The sequence below is a fragment of the Gorilla gorilla genome, chromosome 3 (genome assembly GCF_029281585.2).
Source record: "Gorilla gorilla gorilla isolate KB3781 chromosome 3, NHGRI_mGorGor1-v2.1_pri, whole genome shotgun sequence".
Lineage (NCBI taxonomy): Eukaryota > Metazoa > Chordata > Mammalia > Primates > Hominidae > Gorilla > Gorilla gorilla.
Genome location: NC_073227.2, coordinates 122341705 through 122363084, shown reverse-complemented (window position 1 = coordinate 122363084; position 21380 = coordinate 122341705). Strand labels below are relative to the sequence as shown.

Below are 21380 nucleotides of genomic sequence, written 5' to 3'. Positions count from 1 at the left end.
TGTATAGATTTGCCACTGCACTATTTGCTATGTAAGCCTGTCAAAGATTTGTCTTTGTTTTGTTTTGTTTTTTTCTAACCTTAAATTTACCTGGTAAGGTGAAGTGAGGTCTTTCCAGTTGGAAGGCATTAGCTACAGGTCGCGGCGGGGGGAGAGGAGGTCTGCTGCTCATGAGTGGCTCTTGTGAATTATTTTCTGGATCAGCACCAGGAATGAACACATACAAGTCATCATACTGGTCTTCAGAACTCTCACTGCCAACCTCTAGTGGGCTGTGTTTGGTCTCCATGCCTGATCCATTCTGTTTTCCTTCCCTTTCCATTTCATTTGCCTCAGCTCCATCTGCACTCTGCCCGTATGTCTTCCTGCTTTCATGATGAAATGCTGGGTTCTGTGTGGCTGTTTATGATGAAGATTGCATGATTTCATTTAAACACACCATCTGAAGGCATTTCATATTTTGTAAAATTGTACAGAAATAGTAGTACTGCTAATAAAACTTTTATGACCTGATATAGTGAAAAGCTGTCAAATGTGTAACTTTTAGTGAACAGTCATTTATTTCTGGGTTTTTAAAATACTTACCAAATGAACAGTCAAAGCTCCATTATGTCTTGCTATCTGTGTATATGACACACTCATGCAGATAACGATATTCTGATTCTTTAGAGTTATTGTTTGAACAAATTCATATATTTGATAGCATCCTTGCATTTTTATTAGAAAACAATATAACTGACCCAATAAAATAATAAATGATGGAAAACGTAATGAAAAAAGACACAAACCTTTACTTGCTTGTAAATAATAAATAGAAATGAATCTATGACTCTTATTTAGTTATTTTAATATATATTGATCTTTACAGATAACTATAATAATTTTATAATTCCTTATAGTAAATCATTTGCAGATACTGTATTAACTTTGGAGCTATTACTTGGGAAAAGTTATTCTTTTTGGTGAAAAAGGCATGTAAATCACCAACAGTAGGTAAATCTTTCTGAGGATCAGTTCTTTACCTATAAATGCATTCTACCCAGAAATTTAACCAAATGATCCAAATTCCCTCTACTCTGACAACCATACCATTATTTGTTTTTATATTATATACAGTAAATGCTCTTTAAACACTCAGGAAGAAAGCAGAAAAAAAGAAATTATAATGCAATGACTTTAAATCTTCAGAAAAAACTTTTATTAAATTTTCTTTATAAAAATATTCTCTAAATAAAGGATTCAAAAAATTTAAAACAGTCTTTTGGAATTTCTAAACAGACTTTGGAACCTCTGTAACAGACCTTTGAATATGTGAATTGTTTTCCTTGTCAAGGCAAGAAATTGCTGTATTAAAATGTTGCTAAGCTAAAATATAGCTTAAAATCCCAAACAGCACAATGTAGAGAAGAAAGACTTCTTTAAAATGAAGAATTACACTATAGAATGTAGAAAAATCATGCCCATGATGGTAGCCCATATTATTATATGGAATTTTCTTTTTTTGTTTTTCTATTCTTTCATGTGAGAAAGAAGAAAGATACAGTTTCCAGTACGAGAACTAAACCAAGATTCTTTAATTACCAGCCTGGGCAGAGTGGATAGTTATTTGTTTTTGTATAATCTATCTGCACAGATCTCATTCATTTTTCTATCCTTAACACAAAACACTAAGCCTGAAATAAAGTAGTCTCTAGAAATGCTGATGGAGTAGATGATGGAATGGATGGAAAAAATTATTGCTCAGGCTAGCAAAGGAACTTTATTATTTCTGTATGGGCAAATCAGTCATCAACTCAGAATTACATTCACACTATAGGAAATTATTCTTAGCCACACTTCTGCTTATATATTCAGTGTTTCTTAATACTGAATAAGCAACAGAATCTGAATGGTACTTGTCATCAAATATGCCCAAACTTGGGTTTCAGCCCCGGAAAGTCAGATTTAATGAGTTGGTGTGTTTTAGCATGCTTTGTTGTAATGGTAATACCAATGGAAATCCACTGAGCTAGGGTTCTGTGCTTCACCCTCTCACTCATGAAAGAGACTGGCTTGAGCCCAGTCACACACAGTTTCATATACAAGAGAGTTTGTAGTTTCAAACTGCAAAAGTGAAATTTTTCTTTATGAAGAATTGAAATAATGTTTTATTATTACAGTCAATTCTTCTGAAAATTAAACGTCATGATAAATATATGGTCATTTTCAATGATGGGCTTTATAATCACTTTTATTATAATTTAAATGATAAGATGTATAACTTTAAAGCTTGGTGCATTAATCCATTAATTTAATATTTAGCATTTTTTGTGTCCTGCAATAACTTGAAGAGTTTACTAATTTTGCTAAAGTATGCTAGTGAAGGCATTTACTTGTATTTAACTTTATTTGATTTGCAGGTCCCCATCATTTGAAAAACTTGTGGTCAATAACGTTTCATTAGGCATAGACTATGTTCTGTTACAGCTACTGGGGATACAATCAAAACAGTGAATAAAAAGCCCTAATCCCTTTGAGCATGTGATTTAGAAAGAGAATACAGGCAATAAACAACAACCAGATAAATAATATATCATATTAAATGTTGATAAGTGCAATGAAGAAAAGGAGCAGGTAAAGTGAAATGAAGAGTAGGGTGTCATAAAATGAAGAAAGAAGTGAAGCAAGTATTGAGCATATAAGGAGAAAGTGTACAGAAGGAATAGAAAGTGCAAATGCCCTGAGGCAGGCACATTATTGGTTTGTGAACGAGTAAGAGAATGGTGAGAGATGGGAACACAAAGATTAGGGCCTTGTAGGGGATGAGAAAGGTTATGAGTACAATGGGGAGATATTGGAGGATTTGGAGCAGAAAAGTGTTTAGTTCTTTATGAAAGGTGTTTAGTCCTTTCATGAAGTATAGAATATCAGAGGCAGCAAATGTGGAAGTTGCTATTGAAGGCTTTCTATATTTAGCAGCAGTCCTTCTATCTCTACCCAATAAATACCAGTAGCAATCCTCCCTCCTGAGTCATAACAATAGAAAAATTTCCGTTCATTGCCAAGCTTGCAATGTAGGAAGTGACAATGACCCTCCAGTTCTCCACTGTGTTATTGCAGTAAACAAGGGGAGAATTGATGACGGTGTGGACTAGGATAATGAAAGGGGAGAGAAATGGCTGAATGCTGGGAATGTTTTGAAGGCAGAGTCAACAGTATTGTAAGACTGATTGCATACGGGGTAGGAGAGAAAGTAAAAATGCCAAGGATGACTTTCAAGGATTTTTTAACTGACTTGAACAAAGGAGGGAAGGAGTTTTCACTTACTGAGATGGGGAAGTCAGCAGGTGGAGAGGTTTGGCAATGGCAGGAATCAGAACTTTCAAAAATGTTGGATGTGAGATTCCTACCAAACATGCTGGTGAAGCTGTTGAGCTGTATGCCAATAAAACCTGGCATAATGGGTGGAGTTTACATACACATATAAACGCGTATATATACACGTTTATATATACATGTATATATGTGTATATATATACATTTATATACACATATACATTTATATACATGTAGGAACATCCTGAATTATTCTTCAGACATTAGAATGTAGAATCACAGATATTAGAGCCTGGGAGGACCTTAGAGAGTATTCTAGTTCAATATTCTCATTTCATAACTGAGAAAACTAAGGTCTACAAGTAATGTGGTTATGAGTTTTTAAAAAACTTTAAAAATGTAGTTGTCAAATAGTCCACATAGTCATAACAGAGTTATTTGTGTATTCCCTCTGGGTAGGAAAAATCAGTATTTGATTTTTAAAACTTGAACTTATTAAAAGTATTTAAATTAGGAATATGATGTAGTAGTGTCTGTATTACAAATTAAAAGCCAATCAGTTAATTAAATACCGTGCCACATTCTCTTCAGTCTTGCTTTTTCAGTTACATCTTCCATAAGTCACATATATATGTGATATATATATGAATATGTCATATATATATATAACATAGAAAAACTTACAAGGAATATATGTGGAAAATGAGGCAATATCCTCTTCATAATCATTTTCTTGCTCATTATTTATGTCAATTTCTTGGATCTGAAAAAATGTAATTTTTAATAATATGCATTAATCTTAATAAATATGCACTGGATGCCTGTGCAAATAAGAAATAGTTTTTGTTTTTATTTAAATACTTTATTATATTACAGATCTTGGATAATATATTTGTGCCATCTATAAATGCTCAATGGCACACAGTACTAAAAGTGTAACGAGGGAAATAGTACATTTATAATAAACAATGAATTGCTTTAAAAATAAAACCTATTGAAATAGCTTTAAGATGCAAAGGAGGCAATAATCATTAAGTTTAAGTGTAATAAAGAAGTTCTGAATAAAATTGAACACAACTATTTCTCTTGAAAACTATGAGCTTTTCTTCCTTTTGAACATTTCTATATCTTTTACAGTTCAAAAGATATTCTTAATTACAATTACTGTAATACAGTGAAAGACAATGAAATTATAAAGTGGTTTATTCTCCATCTTTACAAAAAAGAAATAAATCCAGTAAGGGTACTTCTCTTTATTTGTCTTTCTGAAAACAGTTCCACTATATGTACTTCAAAGGCAGAATTAACTGAGAAATGACAGAAACCTCTTATCTCCAGAATTGCTAGTCTTTCTTTATAATCTCTAAAGAGACATGGAGTCTACAGTTGTGGTGCATACTGGTGCTCAGAGAGAAAGCTAATACTAGTGATGGTTCTATTTGTGCAAAAGCATCTAGGGAAAGGGATGGAGATTGACTGGATTTAACATAGGACGTGTTTTGTTACCATGAACTCCAAGGGATTATTCAAATGACTTACGTTTCTGTTCTTAAAAAATTAATTGAAATAATTTAGGCCATTTGTTCTGCATTTGAAATGTCCCTTCAAAAATTAGAAGCATCCATATTAAAGCATTTTGAAATTTATAGTAGCTTTGATATGCAAAGGTATTTCACCTGCATTTTGACTTCGTCAATTAAGTTTATCACCCACTTTGGCCAAAGAGAGCCCAATGGAACTCATTAATTTTTTTTAAACACTAATGCCATCCAGAGAAGCAAAACAGTCCCTAATTTCCCACGGAATTTTGAAAATAAAATATTTTCAGTATTTCTTACTGAGCCTGATGCAATAACTCATTTTATATTTCAATTATATTTTCCCTTTGATGGACTCCACTAAATTCCAATATGAAAAATTGTGTAGTTTTAGTAGAAGGTTTGACATTTTGATTGATATTTGTATGCTTTGGTATTAAAATCATTGTTTAATATAGCTAATCTTTGTTTCCAATTAGCTTCACCTATATATTTCATAAGGTAGGTCAAAAATATATTTTAAAAATCCATAGTACTCCCAAAACCATTTCAAGGATTTTTTTTTACTAATTTATTAGTAGCAATGGTTTACAAAGATTTTGAGAATTATGCAAAAATTCCTATATATTATTCACAAGCTTGGGCATTATGAGCTCAAAATCACTGTGAATTAATAAACTGGCATTAGGCAAGTATGTGGCTGGATGTGTATGTACTGAGGTTGAAACCTAACGGAATTGTTTTTGTGTCATAACTGAAGCCATATGACATTTGTACAAAAAGCCAAATACCCTGAACCCAATAATGTCTCAAAAGAATCTGCCTCTAAATTAAGAAAAAAGTCTAGGTTGATTTGAAAACTTTCATAAATATTATGTACAATTGATATTTTATATAATCAGACTATGCAGGGAGTAATTGTTTTCTCCAGAATAAAATGCTCTGTAGAAATATTTATGCTAAAAAACCAATGCTTCTTACTTAGGTTCCCTACACTTACAATCATATTTATTTTGAAAAACATGCCAGGTCTAATAATATATTAATAATTCTTCAATAAAATCAATGATGGCTTCAAAGATGAGTCTGAAGACATTCTGACATCTAATCACTTTAATCCTTGGCTGTGTGATGGAGTAGACGGAACATAGACTTTGGAGTCAATTTAAGTACAAATCGCAGCTCTATCATATATTAGCTGTGTGACATTAGGCCAGACACTTAACTCTTAGCCTCAATATTATATCCTGCAAAATGTGGATAGTAATATCTATGTCATCAGTTTGATGGGAGAATTAAATCAGAATAATGTAAGCAAGACACATATCACATCTACCACATAGTAACTGCTCAATAAATGTAATCTGCATATTTGATCTTCCTTCATCTAAGATATACGCCTACTTTTAAGCAAGCATGTTTCTTTTATTCATTCATTTGTCAAATATTTTTGTAGGCCTACTATCTGCTAAATGCTCTGTTAACTATTGGGGAAAGTAAATTGAAAATAGAAAAAGAGATATATTTCCCATTTTAAAACTAATCACATTTTTATTGGAAGAGGAAGATAAATAAAAAATTATTAGAATACAATATTTTATTTATTTCACAACAACAAACTCAGTCCTTAGAGGTGAAATAGAGAATTAAGAAACAGATGATCAGAGCAGGCCAGGCATGGTGGATTACCTGAGGTCAGGAGTTCAAGACCAGCCTGGCCAACATGGTGAAACCTTGTCTCTACTAAAAATACAAAAATTAGTTGGGCATGGTGGCACACCCGTGTAATCCCAGCTACTCGGGAGGCTGAGGCAGGAGAATTGCTGGAGCCCAGGAGGCAGAGGTTGCAGTAAGCCAAGATCGCACCACTGCACTCCAGCCTGGCCGACAGAGCGAGACTCTGTCTCGGAAAAAAAAAAAGAAAGAAAGAAAAGAAATAGATGATCAGAGTAAAAGTTTTATTCATTTGCTTTTGGGTTTGGAGATTGGATTAAATAATTATCTTGACACACACATTGATTCCCACTTCTGTAAATGAAAGATTAAGATTAAATGACAGAATCTATTAGCTGAACATGCTTAATGTAATATTTCAACCCACAGATAGTCCTTGTAGCACAGAATGTTTAATGTAATAAATTAAAATCATTCATTATCAAAGATAAATTAAAAAGAGAATATCTTGTTGACTGAGGTATATGAAGTTCCACATGGCTTTGACATCTGGTCCTGTACAAATTGATCATAATATTCTGATATTGAGGAAGGGAATAAAAACAATCTTCACATGGCAGTTGGTTTCCAAATCATTTTATGAGATTCTGAAGATATTGTAATTGCCCCAACTCTTGCACAACTTTCCACAGTGTTGGTTATGAGTGATTTTTACCAGCTTTTATAAAGCACATTGCAGCCCACGGGATAAGAATATGAAGACAAATATATGTTTGAAGAGTGACAAGTTGACCTTGTAACATTCTTTGTATTACCCCAAATAAATGTACTAGGCTGAAGAATTAGAGATAATATTTGAATAGAAAAATATATATTATTCTTACTAAATATTAAAAGTAATGATCGATGTTATACTAAAACCATAAATAACAGAAAACACATTCTCAAAAACAAAACTTGAAGGGCACATTATAGGAGAGTAATGTCTTAGTTCTAATTACATCTTTTAATGTTTTTCCCTAGGCTATCTACGGATATGACCTAAAAGCACATTCATATAATTTCCCATGAAAGTTTCTTTTTATATTACAGGAATTGAAATGCTGAGTGCAAAATTAAGGAGGAACTCCATCCACAGTTGAGAGAGGAATGAAAAGGAATAAAATAGAAATAAAGCTGTTAAACTCAAGGAAAATAAAAGTAGAAATTTTCTTTGTATGGGTTAAAATTTCATTAGAATAACCTGAGTATACATACACTATTTTTCAGACAGGATCTTATTATAGAAAACTAAAGTTATGAAAAGATACTGTGATCAGGTGAACAAAGTCTCATTCAGCACAACAGGAAATGCAATTTTCTAATTGTGGTTTGATCCCCTGCTTTGTAGAAACGGAGAAAGAAGCAGTAGGCATATTGTGACCTTGTCTCTCAATCTTAGGAAGGCAGAACTGAAAATGGTTAGCTTTCAAAATGTCGATGGAGGGTTGGCTTCTGTGACTGGCACATCTCTCATTCTGACCTGTGCTCACCCCAGGCTTCTCTCTCCCTCTGAGGCCACATTCCAGCTGACCTCTGGTGGTGGTGACCCATAGGACCCCTGGTCCCAGTGCTGAAAGCTCTTGGCCTTAATCTTTGCCCATGATTCAGCTTTAACTACAGTTATGAATATCAGGCTTGAGGACCTGTCCTTTTAAAAGATATTCTAGCCCTATTTTAATACTCTTTGTTTCAAGCCCACCATAGTTGTGGCTGTATCTGTGAGGTGTCAGCACCTTTATTGGGCCAAATGCCTCTGACCATCTCTGTCACTAAAATGGAATGATAAAATTAAAATCCAGTTCTTTGTTAAGACTGTAACTATAAATGTAAAAGATAACTACCTTCATTTAAAATGATGGAACCCCAAGTCTGAAAATAACCTGTAGATAACAACTTGTTTATTCTATTTTTCATACACTGATATAATATTAAAACAATGTATCACACTAAAACTTGTAATAATTTGAATATTTTTCCAGGAAAAAGTTGTTTTTAAATGTAGTCTATGGTCTGCACTGACCAACTATCTTTATAACTTTGCTTTTCCTGGGTTTCATCTTTGTCCCTCCTTTCTTTTTACAGAATGCACTCTCCCTGTATCCATTCTTATCCACAGTGGATAAGAGTCATCTTATCCACTCTGCTGCCCTTAATTTATATCTCTAACCTTATTATTCGTGGTCATGTCTTTAGCTCCTAGCTTTTCTGAGGTCTAGATTCTAGAATTCAGAAAAGGATATTAGAAGAAAACAGTTACGGAAGCAAAGGGAAAAACCAGAAGGGAGATATGTCAGAAAAATCAGGAGAGAGGGTTTTAAGTAAATCACAAATGTTAAATGCGTCACCAAGTGTGAAAAAGAAAAGTCCTGAAAATAGTTAATCAGGTCTTCCAGTCCAAGTCACCGGTGACCCTGATGACGGAAATTACAATGGAATTGTGTGAATTCATACTGGGTTGATGAAGCTTAAAAAAGTTAAACGAGGGTGATGAATCCAATGCATCATGTATAGAGTTTCTTTTCAGGAGCCATAATGTGAAGAGGGGGTATAGGACAATTTTGCTTCAGATTTGATTTTTCAAAAATGAATAAAAAATGTTGGAGAGTGCTTCATTACAGGCAAGGGCTATGGAGATGGAAGGTGATAATATCCGGAGGTCACATGCACAAAACACTATACCAGGAAATACAGGATACCCACATATGAAGGTTTCATGATCCCCAACTTCCAATATTTTATAATTAGTGGAGAAGACAAACAATATAGATTAGGCAAAATGAAACATACATTTAAAATATGCATATGCTTACAAAATACTATAAGATAGAAACATGCAATCATTTCCACTGAGTGGGTGGGATAGACAATTTCACAGAATAGATGATATTAAATCTGAGTCTTAAAATATAAGTTTAGTTTTAATCTGCAAAGAAAAGGATGAAATATTAGTGGCCAATGGGGGACCATGAACAAAACAGCCAGAATACTTCGTGGATGGTTTTAGTTGGTTTGGTTAGGTTGCATGGAAGGATATATTTGAGTGTGAAGATATGTTGGTGCATTAAGGTTTTATTTTATAAAGTTCAAACGACTTTGGTGTATGTAATTGTTTCTTAAGAAGTGGAAAGTATCATGTTCCTGCCCATATTTTAGAAAAATAATTCTAGTAACAGTGGGTAAGAGGGAGAAGGGCTATATTGATAGTCAAAGCAAAAGGTAATGAGGATTAGTGGAAGAAAATATTTACTGGAGAACGCAAATATAAGAAATATCCAGGAGAGAGTATGAACACGATTTTTCACAGCTTTGATGCCAAAGGCTGGAGGAAAGGGGTCAAACATGGCATGTAAGTTTCTGCTCAGCTCACTGTCTGGTAACCAGTACTATTGTTTACAACCGTCTTTTCCAGGACACTCCTCCAAATAACTTTTGTTATTTAGAGATAAAGACACTGATTAAAATCACATTTTCTATGCACTTTGATGAGAAGTTTGAGGTCAATTTAATCTACATCTTAAGTCTTTTTGCATTGCTTTCTGGAATATTTGAAATTAAATTTGGAGTGGGGATGTAACTATAAAATGGTGACTCTTTCAATTTCTTTATGAAGTTATGGTATTTACCAACTTGGAAGGCAGAAGGTAGTTAGTTGTATGATGACCAAGTAAACTATTAATTTGATCAGTAAGAATTAAATTGCAGAATAACAAAGTACAAAGTCAAAATTCAGTCAAAAAGATACCAAAAAAATGCATAGATAGAAGAAACTGAATTTCAAACTATAAATTATATTTATTCAAATATTGCTATATTCCTTTATAAAAATTAAAAAAATTTAAATAAGCCTGACATGGAATAAAACTAATTAATTGGGTATCAGACACTCCTAAACAATACACTAAAATCAAACAAAAGCCACATAGTTATGTCTACCATTTAGAAATGAAGTTGGATGGTGAGAAGATAGGAAAAAGAAGGGGTTTAGCAAAAAAGAAAACAAGAAAGATAGAAAAATGTCAGAGATAGTCAGAAAGATGACATAATTACATAAGTCAAAGGTTGAAGCTAAAAGACAGAATCATCCTGAATTTGCCTTCCTTGATTTCAGAATGGTATTCAGAACTCAGATAAAACACCTTGAATAAGATATTAAGAATGAATTTCTGGTGTAGATAACTTTACCAAAACATGCAAAAACTGAGCTCTGGGAAATTCTTAGTATGTACTTCAGACATGCCATCTAACATATTTAGGCATGACAACACCAATGCTGCTAAATTAGTCGAAAATACCTTGTAAATGTTTCTTGTGTGTATAATACTATAATAATAGGCAAGTTTCCAGGGGTATACAAGAGATGTGAAATACTCCCAGGATGCTGACTGAATATTTAGCTGGGAAAATCAAAGTGACAACCACGAAGAAATTATAGTCCTTTAATTTTGACTAAATTTGACTCATTTGACTAAATAGTGCAATAGAGAGTAAACTTGTAATAATTCTACTTGGAATAATTAGGCCTGAGTTTAGAAGGATGAGTAGAATCTAAGAGATAATTTCTGAATCTGGTTCCAGTAGCTAATGCATGTTTATTTATCTAACAGATGAACAAGACAGTACATGAGTTGGTGGAGGAGGGAACAATGTGGGTTTTCTTGGTAAGGAGAATGGAGCAAGCAAAAGCAAAGTTGAGCAGGCCATATGCAAAAGGCAAAGAGCAAAGTTACCCAATCAAAGAAGCAGGTGGATTTTGGGAGAAGATGTACATTTTGATAGGAAGAGTGAAGTCAACAATTTTTACTATACTCTAGTTGTGGAGTATTAGACGTATCTCAATTATGATAATGATGATAATCATAACTGATATTGCTATTAAATATCCCATTTAAACATCTTTAGGTTGTATAGGTTAAGAGTTTGAGATTAGGGATATTGTCAGACTTGGATTCAATTCTTACTCTTTGCCTTATTAATTACATGAACTGAAGGACATCCTTCTCTCTTGGCCTCTCTGGATGTGAAAATGACCATAAATGTACCTTATCTCGCAGGGTTTTTGTGAAAATTAAATAAGACCTATCAAGTGCTTAGCACAGAGCTTTGTACATAGAAAGCACTCGAAAATTATCTCTATTATCTGCCTTAAAATTGTCATTTTGTTAAAAAATAATTTTTATGTTGCCCTATTTTTTAATATGACCAAATTGTGTTTATGTAAACATTTATATTCAATTATAATGTTGAGTGAAGATCAGATGTGTTCAAATTGGAATATAAAGATTAAAAATAAAGACCTCCAAATCTTCAAAAGATTAAAAAAAAAGACCTCCTCCTTTTCATAGCTTACTATGATTTAAAAAAAATCCCTATTTTCAGGTGCAAGAAATCACACCTGACAGATGTGATGATGGGTCAATAGTGGACCATTTGAACTAGCAGAAATTAAGGAGGGCTATAAATGGAAATTCTCCTGGGGCCACCATTCCTGTAGACTATGATATGTAAGGTACTCAAAGAGCTGAATGTCAGCAGGGTTGGGGACAGAAGACTCTCAGATGATTCTACAAGGGGTTTAATTCCCAAATGGCTTATATTTGATTTTATAATGTTGATATTATAACAAGAACTTCTTTAGGCTAACATTAAAACTAGCTGGTCTTCTCCCAGCATAAAATGATGTAAGAGAGGACCAGTGCTGACTCAGAAGGGTGTTTCATTCCAGGAGCACCAACAGTAGGGAAAAAGAAGTTGGCTATGGATGAGATACAGAGTATATAAGAGAATAGCGAATAATTGATTAAGGAACTTGGCTCAATACACGAATCTATAATTGCTGCATTCAGAACCTAACTCAGGTTTTCTATTCCTATAACAACGGGGTGTACCAGACAGTAGCAAAAAACTTTGCTTTTGAGCATTCTAAAATCTTGAAATCAGTTTTAGTTTCAAAATCATGTTAATAAAAGTCTATAGAGGAAATGCAAAGTAACACTATGTCCACAGTACAAATCATCTTGCTGCTTTGAATACCTCAATATAATTGTTCAAAAAGTTGCTTTAATTTGGAAAAAAACTACATAGAAACTAAATAATGAATGAATTGACATGTTTCCAGGTTGGCAGATTGAAGTTAGTGAAGAGGAACCCAGGTTTACATTTATAAAACTAAGAGGCAATTTTTTTTTTTTTTGTTCTTTCTTCCAAGTCTTTGATAATTTGATTACGGGTCAACGAAAACCAAATGGTAAAACAAACAAACAAACAAAAACAAGCTGAGTAATAAAAGACTAGAATTGTCATCACCACAAGTTGTTGGACATTGCATTTATCTAAACACAGAGGAGCGAGCAACTTCTGAAATCCAAGTTAGAAGCAAACATATAATACTACTTGAACACCTAGCAATTTCCCACACAGATTATACTCTTTTGTTGTTAGATAAGTGTTATTTGACAAATGAAACAAAATACCTTTTAAGTTTCTATTATTACTATCAGAAAATAAGTGTTATTTGACAAATTAAACAGAGTCTTAAAGTTTATATTGTTGCAAATCTATTTCCAGTAGGTGTTCATATGGCTGGAATAATCCCTCCCTTCCAAGTACAGAATTAAGAGAGTTGATTTTTTATTGACCAAAGTGTTTACAACATAAAAGACCTAAAAACGGAAAATGTGAATTGTAAATTCAGTGAAAACATGGTGGGAAAATGAATACAATTTTTAGCCTGAAGCCTTCAACTTGAGGGCAGGTAACATCCAGTGCAGGTTGTTCCTGTGGAGTAAGTCAAGATAGATAAAAGTATACAAATGTACCTTCATAAGGGTATTCAATATTATATTTGATACAATGCAACACACCATAGTACCCTAAGTATTTCTTTTCCTTTTACAATTTTACATTTAAATTATGAAATTTAAGTTGTAAGAATGCATGTATCATTAAGCAGAGAAATATCTCATTTAAAAAAATAAATAAAACTAGGAGACATACATACATATCCTTAATGAATAATTTTCCTTATTAAAAGCCATCATATTCATCTCTTCTCAGTTTGCCAGATTCCATTCATATCAGTTATCAGAAGCCCTTTATGTTTCACTGAACTTCGATGAGTTTATCAGCAGGAGGTACACACTTAGATCTTACCTAAATACAGACCTATTAAAAATTATTTCTAGACAAGAAATACATTTCATGAACCCAAACCAGCGAAAATCTGTAGTAGAATAAATGTGATAAGTTGATAAAAAATGAACCTCTTAAAATATAAATTTGCAGTGTTTTTAAGGTGAAATAAAATGGAAAACTTTTCTGGTAGAAGAAACAATATTGTTATTAAAGAAACATACTTCCCCCCACATCGGGACGTAAGATCAAAATAGAAGGGAATCAATAAAACTAATAAGCTCACGTTGGAAGGTAAACTTCCTTTTCTTCATCCCAGAAATCCAAAAGTTTTTAGCTTATAATAATGAAATAAATTTTATTTTGTGAGGCCCTACCCAAGGCGCGAAGGGTGTTGCTATTCATATTCTATCAGTACTGCACAATGAGCCACATCTGACTTCATTCTGCCCCTGAGAATTGCATACCTCCTTGTTGTGAAGTGATAGGTTAGCATTTAAAACTTCAAGTGATTTATTAGGTAGATTTCAGTCACTTGTGAAAATAATTTCTAATCTTCATAGACATTGCCTAAAAGAAATCAGGACTAGTCAAATCGAAATCAGGGAGTGTCTGATATTTATTTTAATTTAGAAGCAACTCCTGTGAATGCCTTAAGCAAACTTTGAAGAAATTTGTCTACTACAGTATACCTTCAGCTTTAGCTTTACATACCTTTGGGGGAATTTTCCTTGTTCCAAATATAGAAGGCTATTCCTTTCCAGAAGGTAAGGTGGAGGCATTTGATGGAAGGATGATTTCATAGTAAGATATGTGTAAGTTTAACACAATTACTTTAAATTAAAAACAAAATTCCTAAGAGAGGATTTCATGCTATTTAGTTTGTTTGAAAGTGCTTCTGAAACTGTTTAAGGTAAAATTGCACATATAAACATAATATTGAAACACTGGGTTATCTAGTTTCTTATCATACTTTACTAACATTCTGTTTAGATATTTGAACAATTTTACATTGTTATGAATCATGTAATTAAAACAGTAAAGTAAGGATTCAGTTACTTTTTCTGGAATTTGCATTTATTAACTAAGTGAATGAATAACATGAACTAAGTTATAAACTAAGTGAATGAATAAAAAAGTAATTATTATGCCCTGTATTTGTAGACATTTTGGTTTTATAATGATTTGTTTCTCACTAAAAAGTTGCCAGGTGTGGTGGCTCATGCCTGTAATCCCAGGCCTTTGGGAGGCCAAAGTGGATGGATCACCTGAGGTCAGGAGTCCAGCCTGGCCAACGTGGTGAAACCCCGTCTCTACTAAAAATACAAAAATTAGCCGGGCGTGGTGGCAGCTGCTTGTAATCTCAGCTACTTGGGAGGCTGAGGCAGGAGAGTTGCTGGAACCCAGGAGGCGGAAGCTGCAGTGAGCCCAGATGGCGCCATTGCACTCCAGCCTGGCTGACAAAATGGAAACTCCGTCTCAAAAAAAAAAAAAAAAAAAAAAAGAAATTCATCAAACTAAAGCAATGTCAACTCTGTTCAGGCAAAGCTCAATCTCTTGAGAACTGCAGCACTGGTAAAAGGACTTCAATTGTTTTGTTTGTTTCTTTGTTTGCTTGTTTGTTTGTTTTTGAGATGGAGTTTCACTCTGTCGCCCAGGCTGGAGTGCAGTGGCTGGATCTCTGCTCACTGCAAGCTCTGCCTCCCAGGTTCACGCCATTCTCCTGCCTCAGCCTCCCGAGTAGCTGGGACTACAGGCGCCCGCCACCACACCTGGCTAATTTTTTGTATTTTTAGTAGAGACGGGTTTTACCGTGTTAGCCAGGATGGTCTAGATCTCCCGACTTCGTGATCTGCCTGCCTTAGCCTCCCAAAGTGCTGGGATTACAGGCGTGAGCCACCGCACCCGGCCACAGACTTCAATTTTTAACTTACTTATTCAAAAACATTTACTCAGAATCTTCTCAATATCAGAGAGTAGGTTAGGTAAATGAGAATATAAGGAAGGATAAGTTAATTTTCTCTTAGAAAACACAGACATGCACATCCATATGTATAATTTATATGATATACATAATAATAATACAAAAACAATAACTTACATAACATTTACTATTTACCAGTCACCGATCTAAGTTCTATACTTACGTTAACATTTAATTTTAAAACAATTTTATGAGGTAGGTTTACTATTTTTAATCCTCATTTAATGAATGGAAAAAAAGGCACAATGGGGTTAAATAACTTGTCCAAGGTTATACAGCTAGTATCTTTTAGTGGAGTGGCCAAACAATAAGGAAAATAAGTAAGCAAGCATTTACAAGGAGGAATGTGGCAAGTCACCTAACAATTACTATAAATCAAGAATCATGTTCATAAGAGAGACAGCTGACAACATTTTGCAAGAACGTGCAAGCCTCAGGGTGGCAGCATTTGAGACATCTTTGAAAGACAATAAAATATTCAAAAGCAGGAGTAGAGGCAGAGGTAGGGCATCTGGGCAGTCAAAGCAACATAATTAAAATAATCAAAACGTGGACGTGGGAGAGTATAGGCCATGCTCAGTTGGGAAACAAGTCGGCCAGACTGACTGGAGGGTAGGGGCAATAGATATCTGCCTATGGGGCACGGGGAAACCCCAGCTGTATAGTTCTTTCCTCACCACTTTCCAACACTCAAGTCAGGCAGCAGGAGCCAGGCTGTCTGTCAAAGCTGCCTATGGAGCACACATGGGGATAGGTACCGTATTGACTGTTGTCTGAATTATGAAAAACAACAGAAGGCCTACTCTCAATCCCCAAAGAAGAGATGGGCAACACAGCAATCCTGGCATTTGAAAGCACAAGTAAGACATTATAAAACCATGTCATATGGATGCCAACAGAGGAGTGCTGATGAAGGTACTGGGGCCAGGGGCCAGAGAAAACAAGTGAACTTCAGGAAACATGACTTCAGGCTTCCCTGTTCGTTTTTCTCCACTGAACTTGCTTGCACAAGAGCTACGTGTTTTTTGAGAAACAGGAGACAGCTACATTTTGACATCTGGCTTGGATACAAATATGGTAAAAGTATCTTAGAAATGTTTCTTTTGTTCTGAGAAACAAAAAATGGGGTGAATGGAGATATGTTACAACCCGAGAATGTTGCTTTAGGCCCAGTCTTTCAAAAAAAAAATGTTGTAAGCTGAAAATGTTACAAGTAAGAAAATATAAGTTTCACAGTAATATAGTTTGATAACTTCTAATCTACCTAAATCCAATCTACCTTCTAAATCTACCTAACGCAATATACCCAATTACCTTTTACTATACTCATATCACAAATGGGAAAACAGATAAATGATTTGTTCATGGTCACTAGATGAAGTTGAGTTTCTTGTAATTACAATTTTATTTACAACTGCTTTCTAAGATATATGTGATATGCAGCTACCAGCAGTACTCTCTGTTTTGCTGTTAAATGAGAGATGCAGATTCATGATGTAAGACCTTGATTACAGTTCTGTTTATTTATAAAACAATTCATGTTTTTCAAAGGAGTTTCACCTATATTGTGATCCTCATATGAATCCAGCAAGGCAGGCACTGGCCTTCATCCTACAGATGAAGACATTAAGATGAAGAGATGTTGGTTTGTCTACAGTTTGCAGTATATAAAGCAGAGATTCGAATCTAAGATAATTTAGGGCATTGGGATTCATATGTCTCTAATCTAAGTCCACATCTCTTTGTACTACAACATGGTGCTATCTTTCCCTGTCAAAACCATCTGCACTGTGGGCAGATGACACATAAGAGACATAAAAGATAATAGACATTGGGAAATGAAACTTCTTACTCAATGAAGGAATCATATTTGACTACAGTTTAAAGTTCTTCTCTATAAATGAAAATGAAAGTTTAAAAATTTATGTTGGTGGTAAAAGTGTATTTGAAATTCATATCCTCTAGCTTTGACTAATAGTGTTATATCCTACAGAGTTTGAATAATGGAGAAAATTATGGAATTAATTCAATAAAATTTAGTAATCATTTAAAATCGTGTGATACAGTTCAGGATGAAGGATGACCACTATGACTTCAAGGACATTAAAATATGATTCTGAATATTCCTGATCAATAGAAATATAGAAAATTCTTTATTTCACTGTCTTTATTTACAGCAGTTGAATTTTCTAGAACATGTTACCCTTTTCAGAGGAGAAACATTTTTTATCAGGTAGAATTTAGCTATTTTCTGATAGATGTACTAAAAAGGGAAAAGTAAAATTCCACATATTATTTTTACATTTGTCTACGTTTTGTGACAGAAAACTTAAAACTCATTTTAATTTGTGGCTTCAGATTACCTTGTTTCCCTGGCCCCCTATTAACATAGCAAATTTCATATCCTTTCTTTCTTATTTTCTGAATTTTTAGCCAACATTTCAAAAATGGCCAAAGAACTTAAACTTTTAGCACTGATTTGTCTCTTGAACCTAATACCCAGTTGCTATTTGACAAACGTTTGTAATCAGTATAACTCCTCTAGCACAAAGCCTACTGATGCTCATTTGCTAAAACAGAGTTGTTGATCTGTGCTTGTTTCTTCTAATTCGTTTTACCTGGTCAACAAATCTGTCCAGATATGCATTTTCATTTTTTTTCAGGTACCTAACACATTGTGATCCAGATGTCAGGCATTCTATTTTAGGGATTTTTTATATATATATATAATATATATATATAAATATATAAAAATATATATAATATATATAAATATATATATAAATATATATATATTTACCATTAAGATAGTATTCTTTTTCAGACTTGCTCACTAGCTCAATGCTTCCTTTCTTTCTTTTACTTTAAAAAAAATAAATACAGGCCACAGAAAGATGTTCTTTTACATAACAAGTTGACAAATCTTCATTGCCATCCACACTGTAGATTGATGAGACACATGTGGCATGATTCCGGTTACTCCTATGTTATACTTTTGTGAATCAGAACTGCACTAGCTAAACAAGTGTGGTCTAGGTTTACTAAAGATAAAATTACAGTAAGGGCCAGAAAATTAAATAGATCATATCTTATGAAAGATTGTCTGTCATGAAGGTGAGAAAAAAATGGAATTAAAAATTATGAAATCCTATCCAGAACTATCTAATTGTTTGTGAATGGGTAAAGAAAGCCATTTCACATTTAACATCCATGCCTTGTGTCTTAAAACCCTCCATATAAGAAAACATGTAAGGTTTCCAATCACTTAAGTTTTCTGTTCATACTTTACGCCATCCTGGAAAGAATAATCTAGATTGTGGTGTTTTAGGAGGTTGATACCAAAGACAATTTTAAGATGAGGAACAGCATCAGATAGTGTAGTGGTTCTTTGCCCTGAATGCACATTAAATTTATGTGGGGAGCTTTTATAAACTACCTATTCCCAAGCCCCACTCAAAACCAATTAAGTTAGAATCTCTAGAGGTGGGACCCAGTCAGTGGCATTTAGTAATAGCTCTGCTGGGAATTCTACTGTGCATCCATGAGGGAGAAACATGAGAACAGATGTTAAAAACAAATACTTAAGGTCAGATATCCTAAATTCAAAGTGGCTCCTGATGACTGATGATTAACAAGTTATTTAATCTTTCTCAGAACTAGTTTTCATCTGTTTCTTTGGGTTGTTTCAAGGATTAGATGAACTAGTTCTTGGCATAGATTAGATATCATTAGTATTATACAATGGGGGAAAAGCCATTTCGCGTGCAGGTAAAGTGTAGTAGCGTATGCTAATCTCTGAAACTGCATTGTAGTTCTTGTGCCCCAATACCTGATAGCATTCCAGATTTCCATTATTATATTCTCAATTAAAACTTAAATTTTTTCTTTATATGCAATATTGTGCCTTTTTGAAGAAATACAACAGTGTGGTTGAGAGAATGAATTCTGGAGCCAGCAGCCAAGTTTAATTCCTGACAGTGCAATTGGTTAATTCTGTGACATTGTGCAAACACTTAAATTATCTGTCCCTCAGTTTGCTTATCTGTAAAATGGGGTATTAACAGTACCTGCCTCAAAAGAAAAAGAATGTTGTCATGAGTGAATGCATTAATATATATAAAGCACTTAATATATTCCTTGCTCATTGTAAATGCTCAATAAATATTTTCTATCATAATGCAAATAATAATAATGGTGTTAGTGAACTCATTTAGTGATGTTTCAACCAAAGATATCTATTTTCCATGAATGAAAACAATCTAACAATGTGCTAACCAGTTCTTTCCATCCTTCTTAGCTGTTCTCCCACACTGTGCCCACTAGAACCAACTGTGAAGTATAAAGTTTTCAAGGGCAAGGTTTACATCTCTCTTTTCTGCTAGTTCACAGAACCTTTGGAATTAATGATTTATATCCATAACCACTTCTTAAAAATGGATTGAAAAATCATGTCCTATTGATGGTTAACAAGTAGCATCTTCTTTGTTCATGCATTTATTTTATAATTTTTAAATCATTTATCATATGCTTATACATGATCACAGATTGATGTTGATAACAGAAAAAAATTAAGAGAATTCATAGATTATTGCCATGTTGCAATTCTTATACAAAAGCCTCTTTTTAAGACTTCAATAGAAATATTCTTGATAACATTTTAAGTATAGAGAAGTTTTCTTTTCCCCAGAGAGCACTGAACATTTATTTTAGCATTTAATATTATTCTTTTGGCTTCTTCTATAATCAAAATTTAAGATTTTTTAAATGCCGTACCACAGAAACATTGTGTAATTCATGACTTTTCTAATGTTTTTATTCCCACTCTAGCTATTAGGTAGTGTTTTATCAGAGCCAAAATGATGTCTATGTAGGAGATCACACATTAGTGTCAAGAATCTGCTGAATATTACACGTAGCATTCAATATAAGGTATTTACAACTAAAGCAGTGGAAGTACTTGTCACAGGGATTCATATAATGTATCTCATACCTGACAAAAGGCACATAATAATCTTTTATTGCTTTCTATGCTGTGAGGGCTTTAATTTTTCTAAAGCCACACAAGGTATTTTCTCATGATTTTTACTTGACCCTTAATGTGCCAAAAGATATTTGGGAGTAACAACTCTCATACTTTCTGAAATAAATGCTATTATGAGCTACTAAAACCACCTTAAGGCAAAGCAGGCAACTTATTAACTATGACTTTATGAGGCTTCACAGATTCCATCTTGTGGAAGGCAAATAAAATCCTTACATCTGGCACTGAGTCTTTCATAATACTTCACAGCTGCCATCCAAAAATTCTCTCTGCCGAAGATCCTAGCAATGGCTGGTCGATGAAAAAATAAATGAAATGCAGAAGAAAAGTGGTTATAGAAGTTATATTTTCGACGTGATTGGAAATGCAGATGTCAGGAGTCTCAATGACATTCTTTCTTTGTCATGTGCAAATTGTGCTATGTATGGAAGAGAATGTCATGAACCCCTCATTTACCTGATGCCTCCGAGTCTAGCCTGAGAGCCAGCATTTATGCTGGTGAATTTATAGTCCTAGATATTATAGGTTCTATCTATTCACGCATACATTCATTCATTCAACAAATAAATTGGGCACCTACTATGTGCCAGGCAATGCTCTGGGTAATAAGGATATAGCAGTATATAAAATATGATAAAGTTCCTGCCTCTGTGGTAAT

The 21380-nt window shown here is 33.8% G+C and overlaps 1 protein-coding gene across 2 annotated transcripts in view; it reads right to left on the bottom strand.

The window, feature by feature from the left end:
• Positions 1 to 21380, bottom strand: part of BANK1 (B cell scaffold protein with ankyrin repeats 1) — a 289852-nt gene that overhangs the window by 49513 nt on the left and 218959 nt on the right. For both annotated transcript variants that reach the window (XM_019024929.4, XM_063705448.1), the window contains exons 8-9: positions 4000 to 4078; positions 91 to 399 (exon numbers count right to left, since the gene is read on the bottom strand). In XM_019024929.4, the coding sequence (XP_018880474.4) occupies positions 91 to 399; positions 4000 to 4078 (388 nt within the window). The remainder of the gene's footprint in view (positions 1 to 90; positions 400 to 3999; positions 4079 to 21380) is intronic.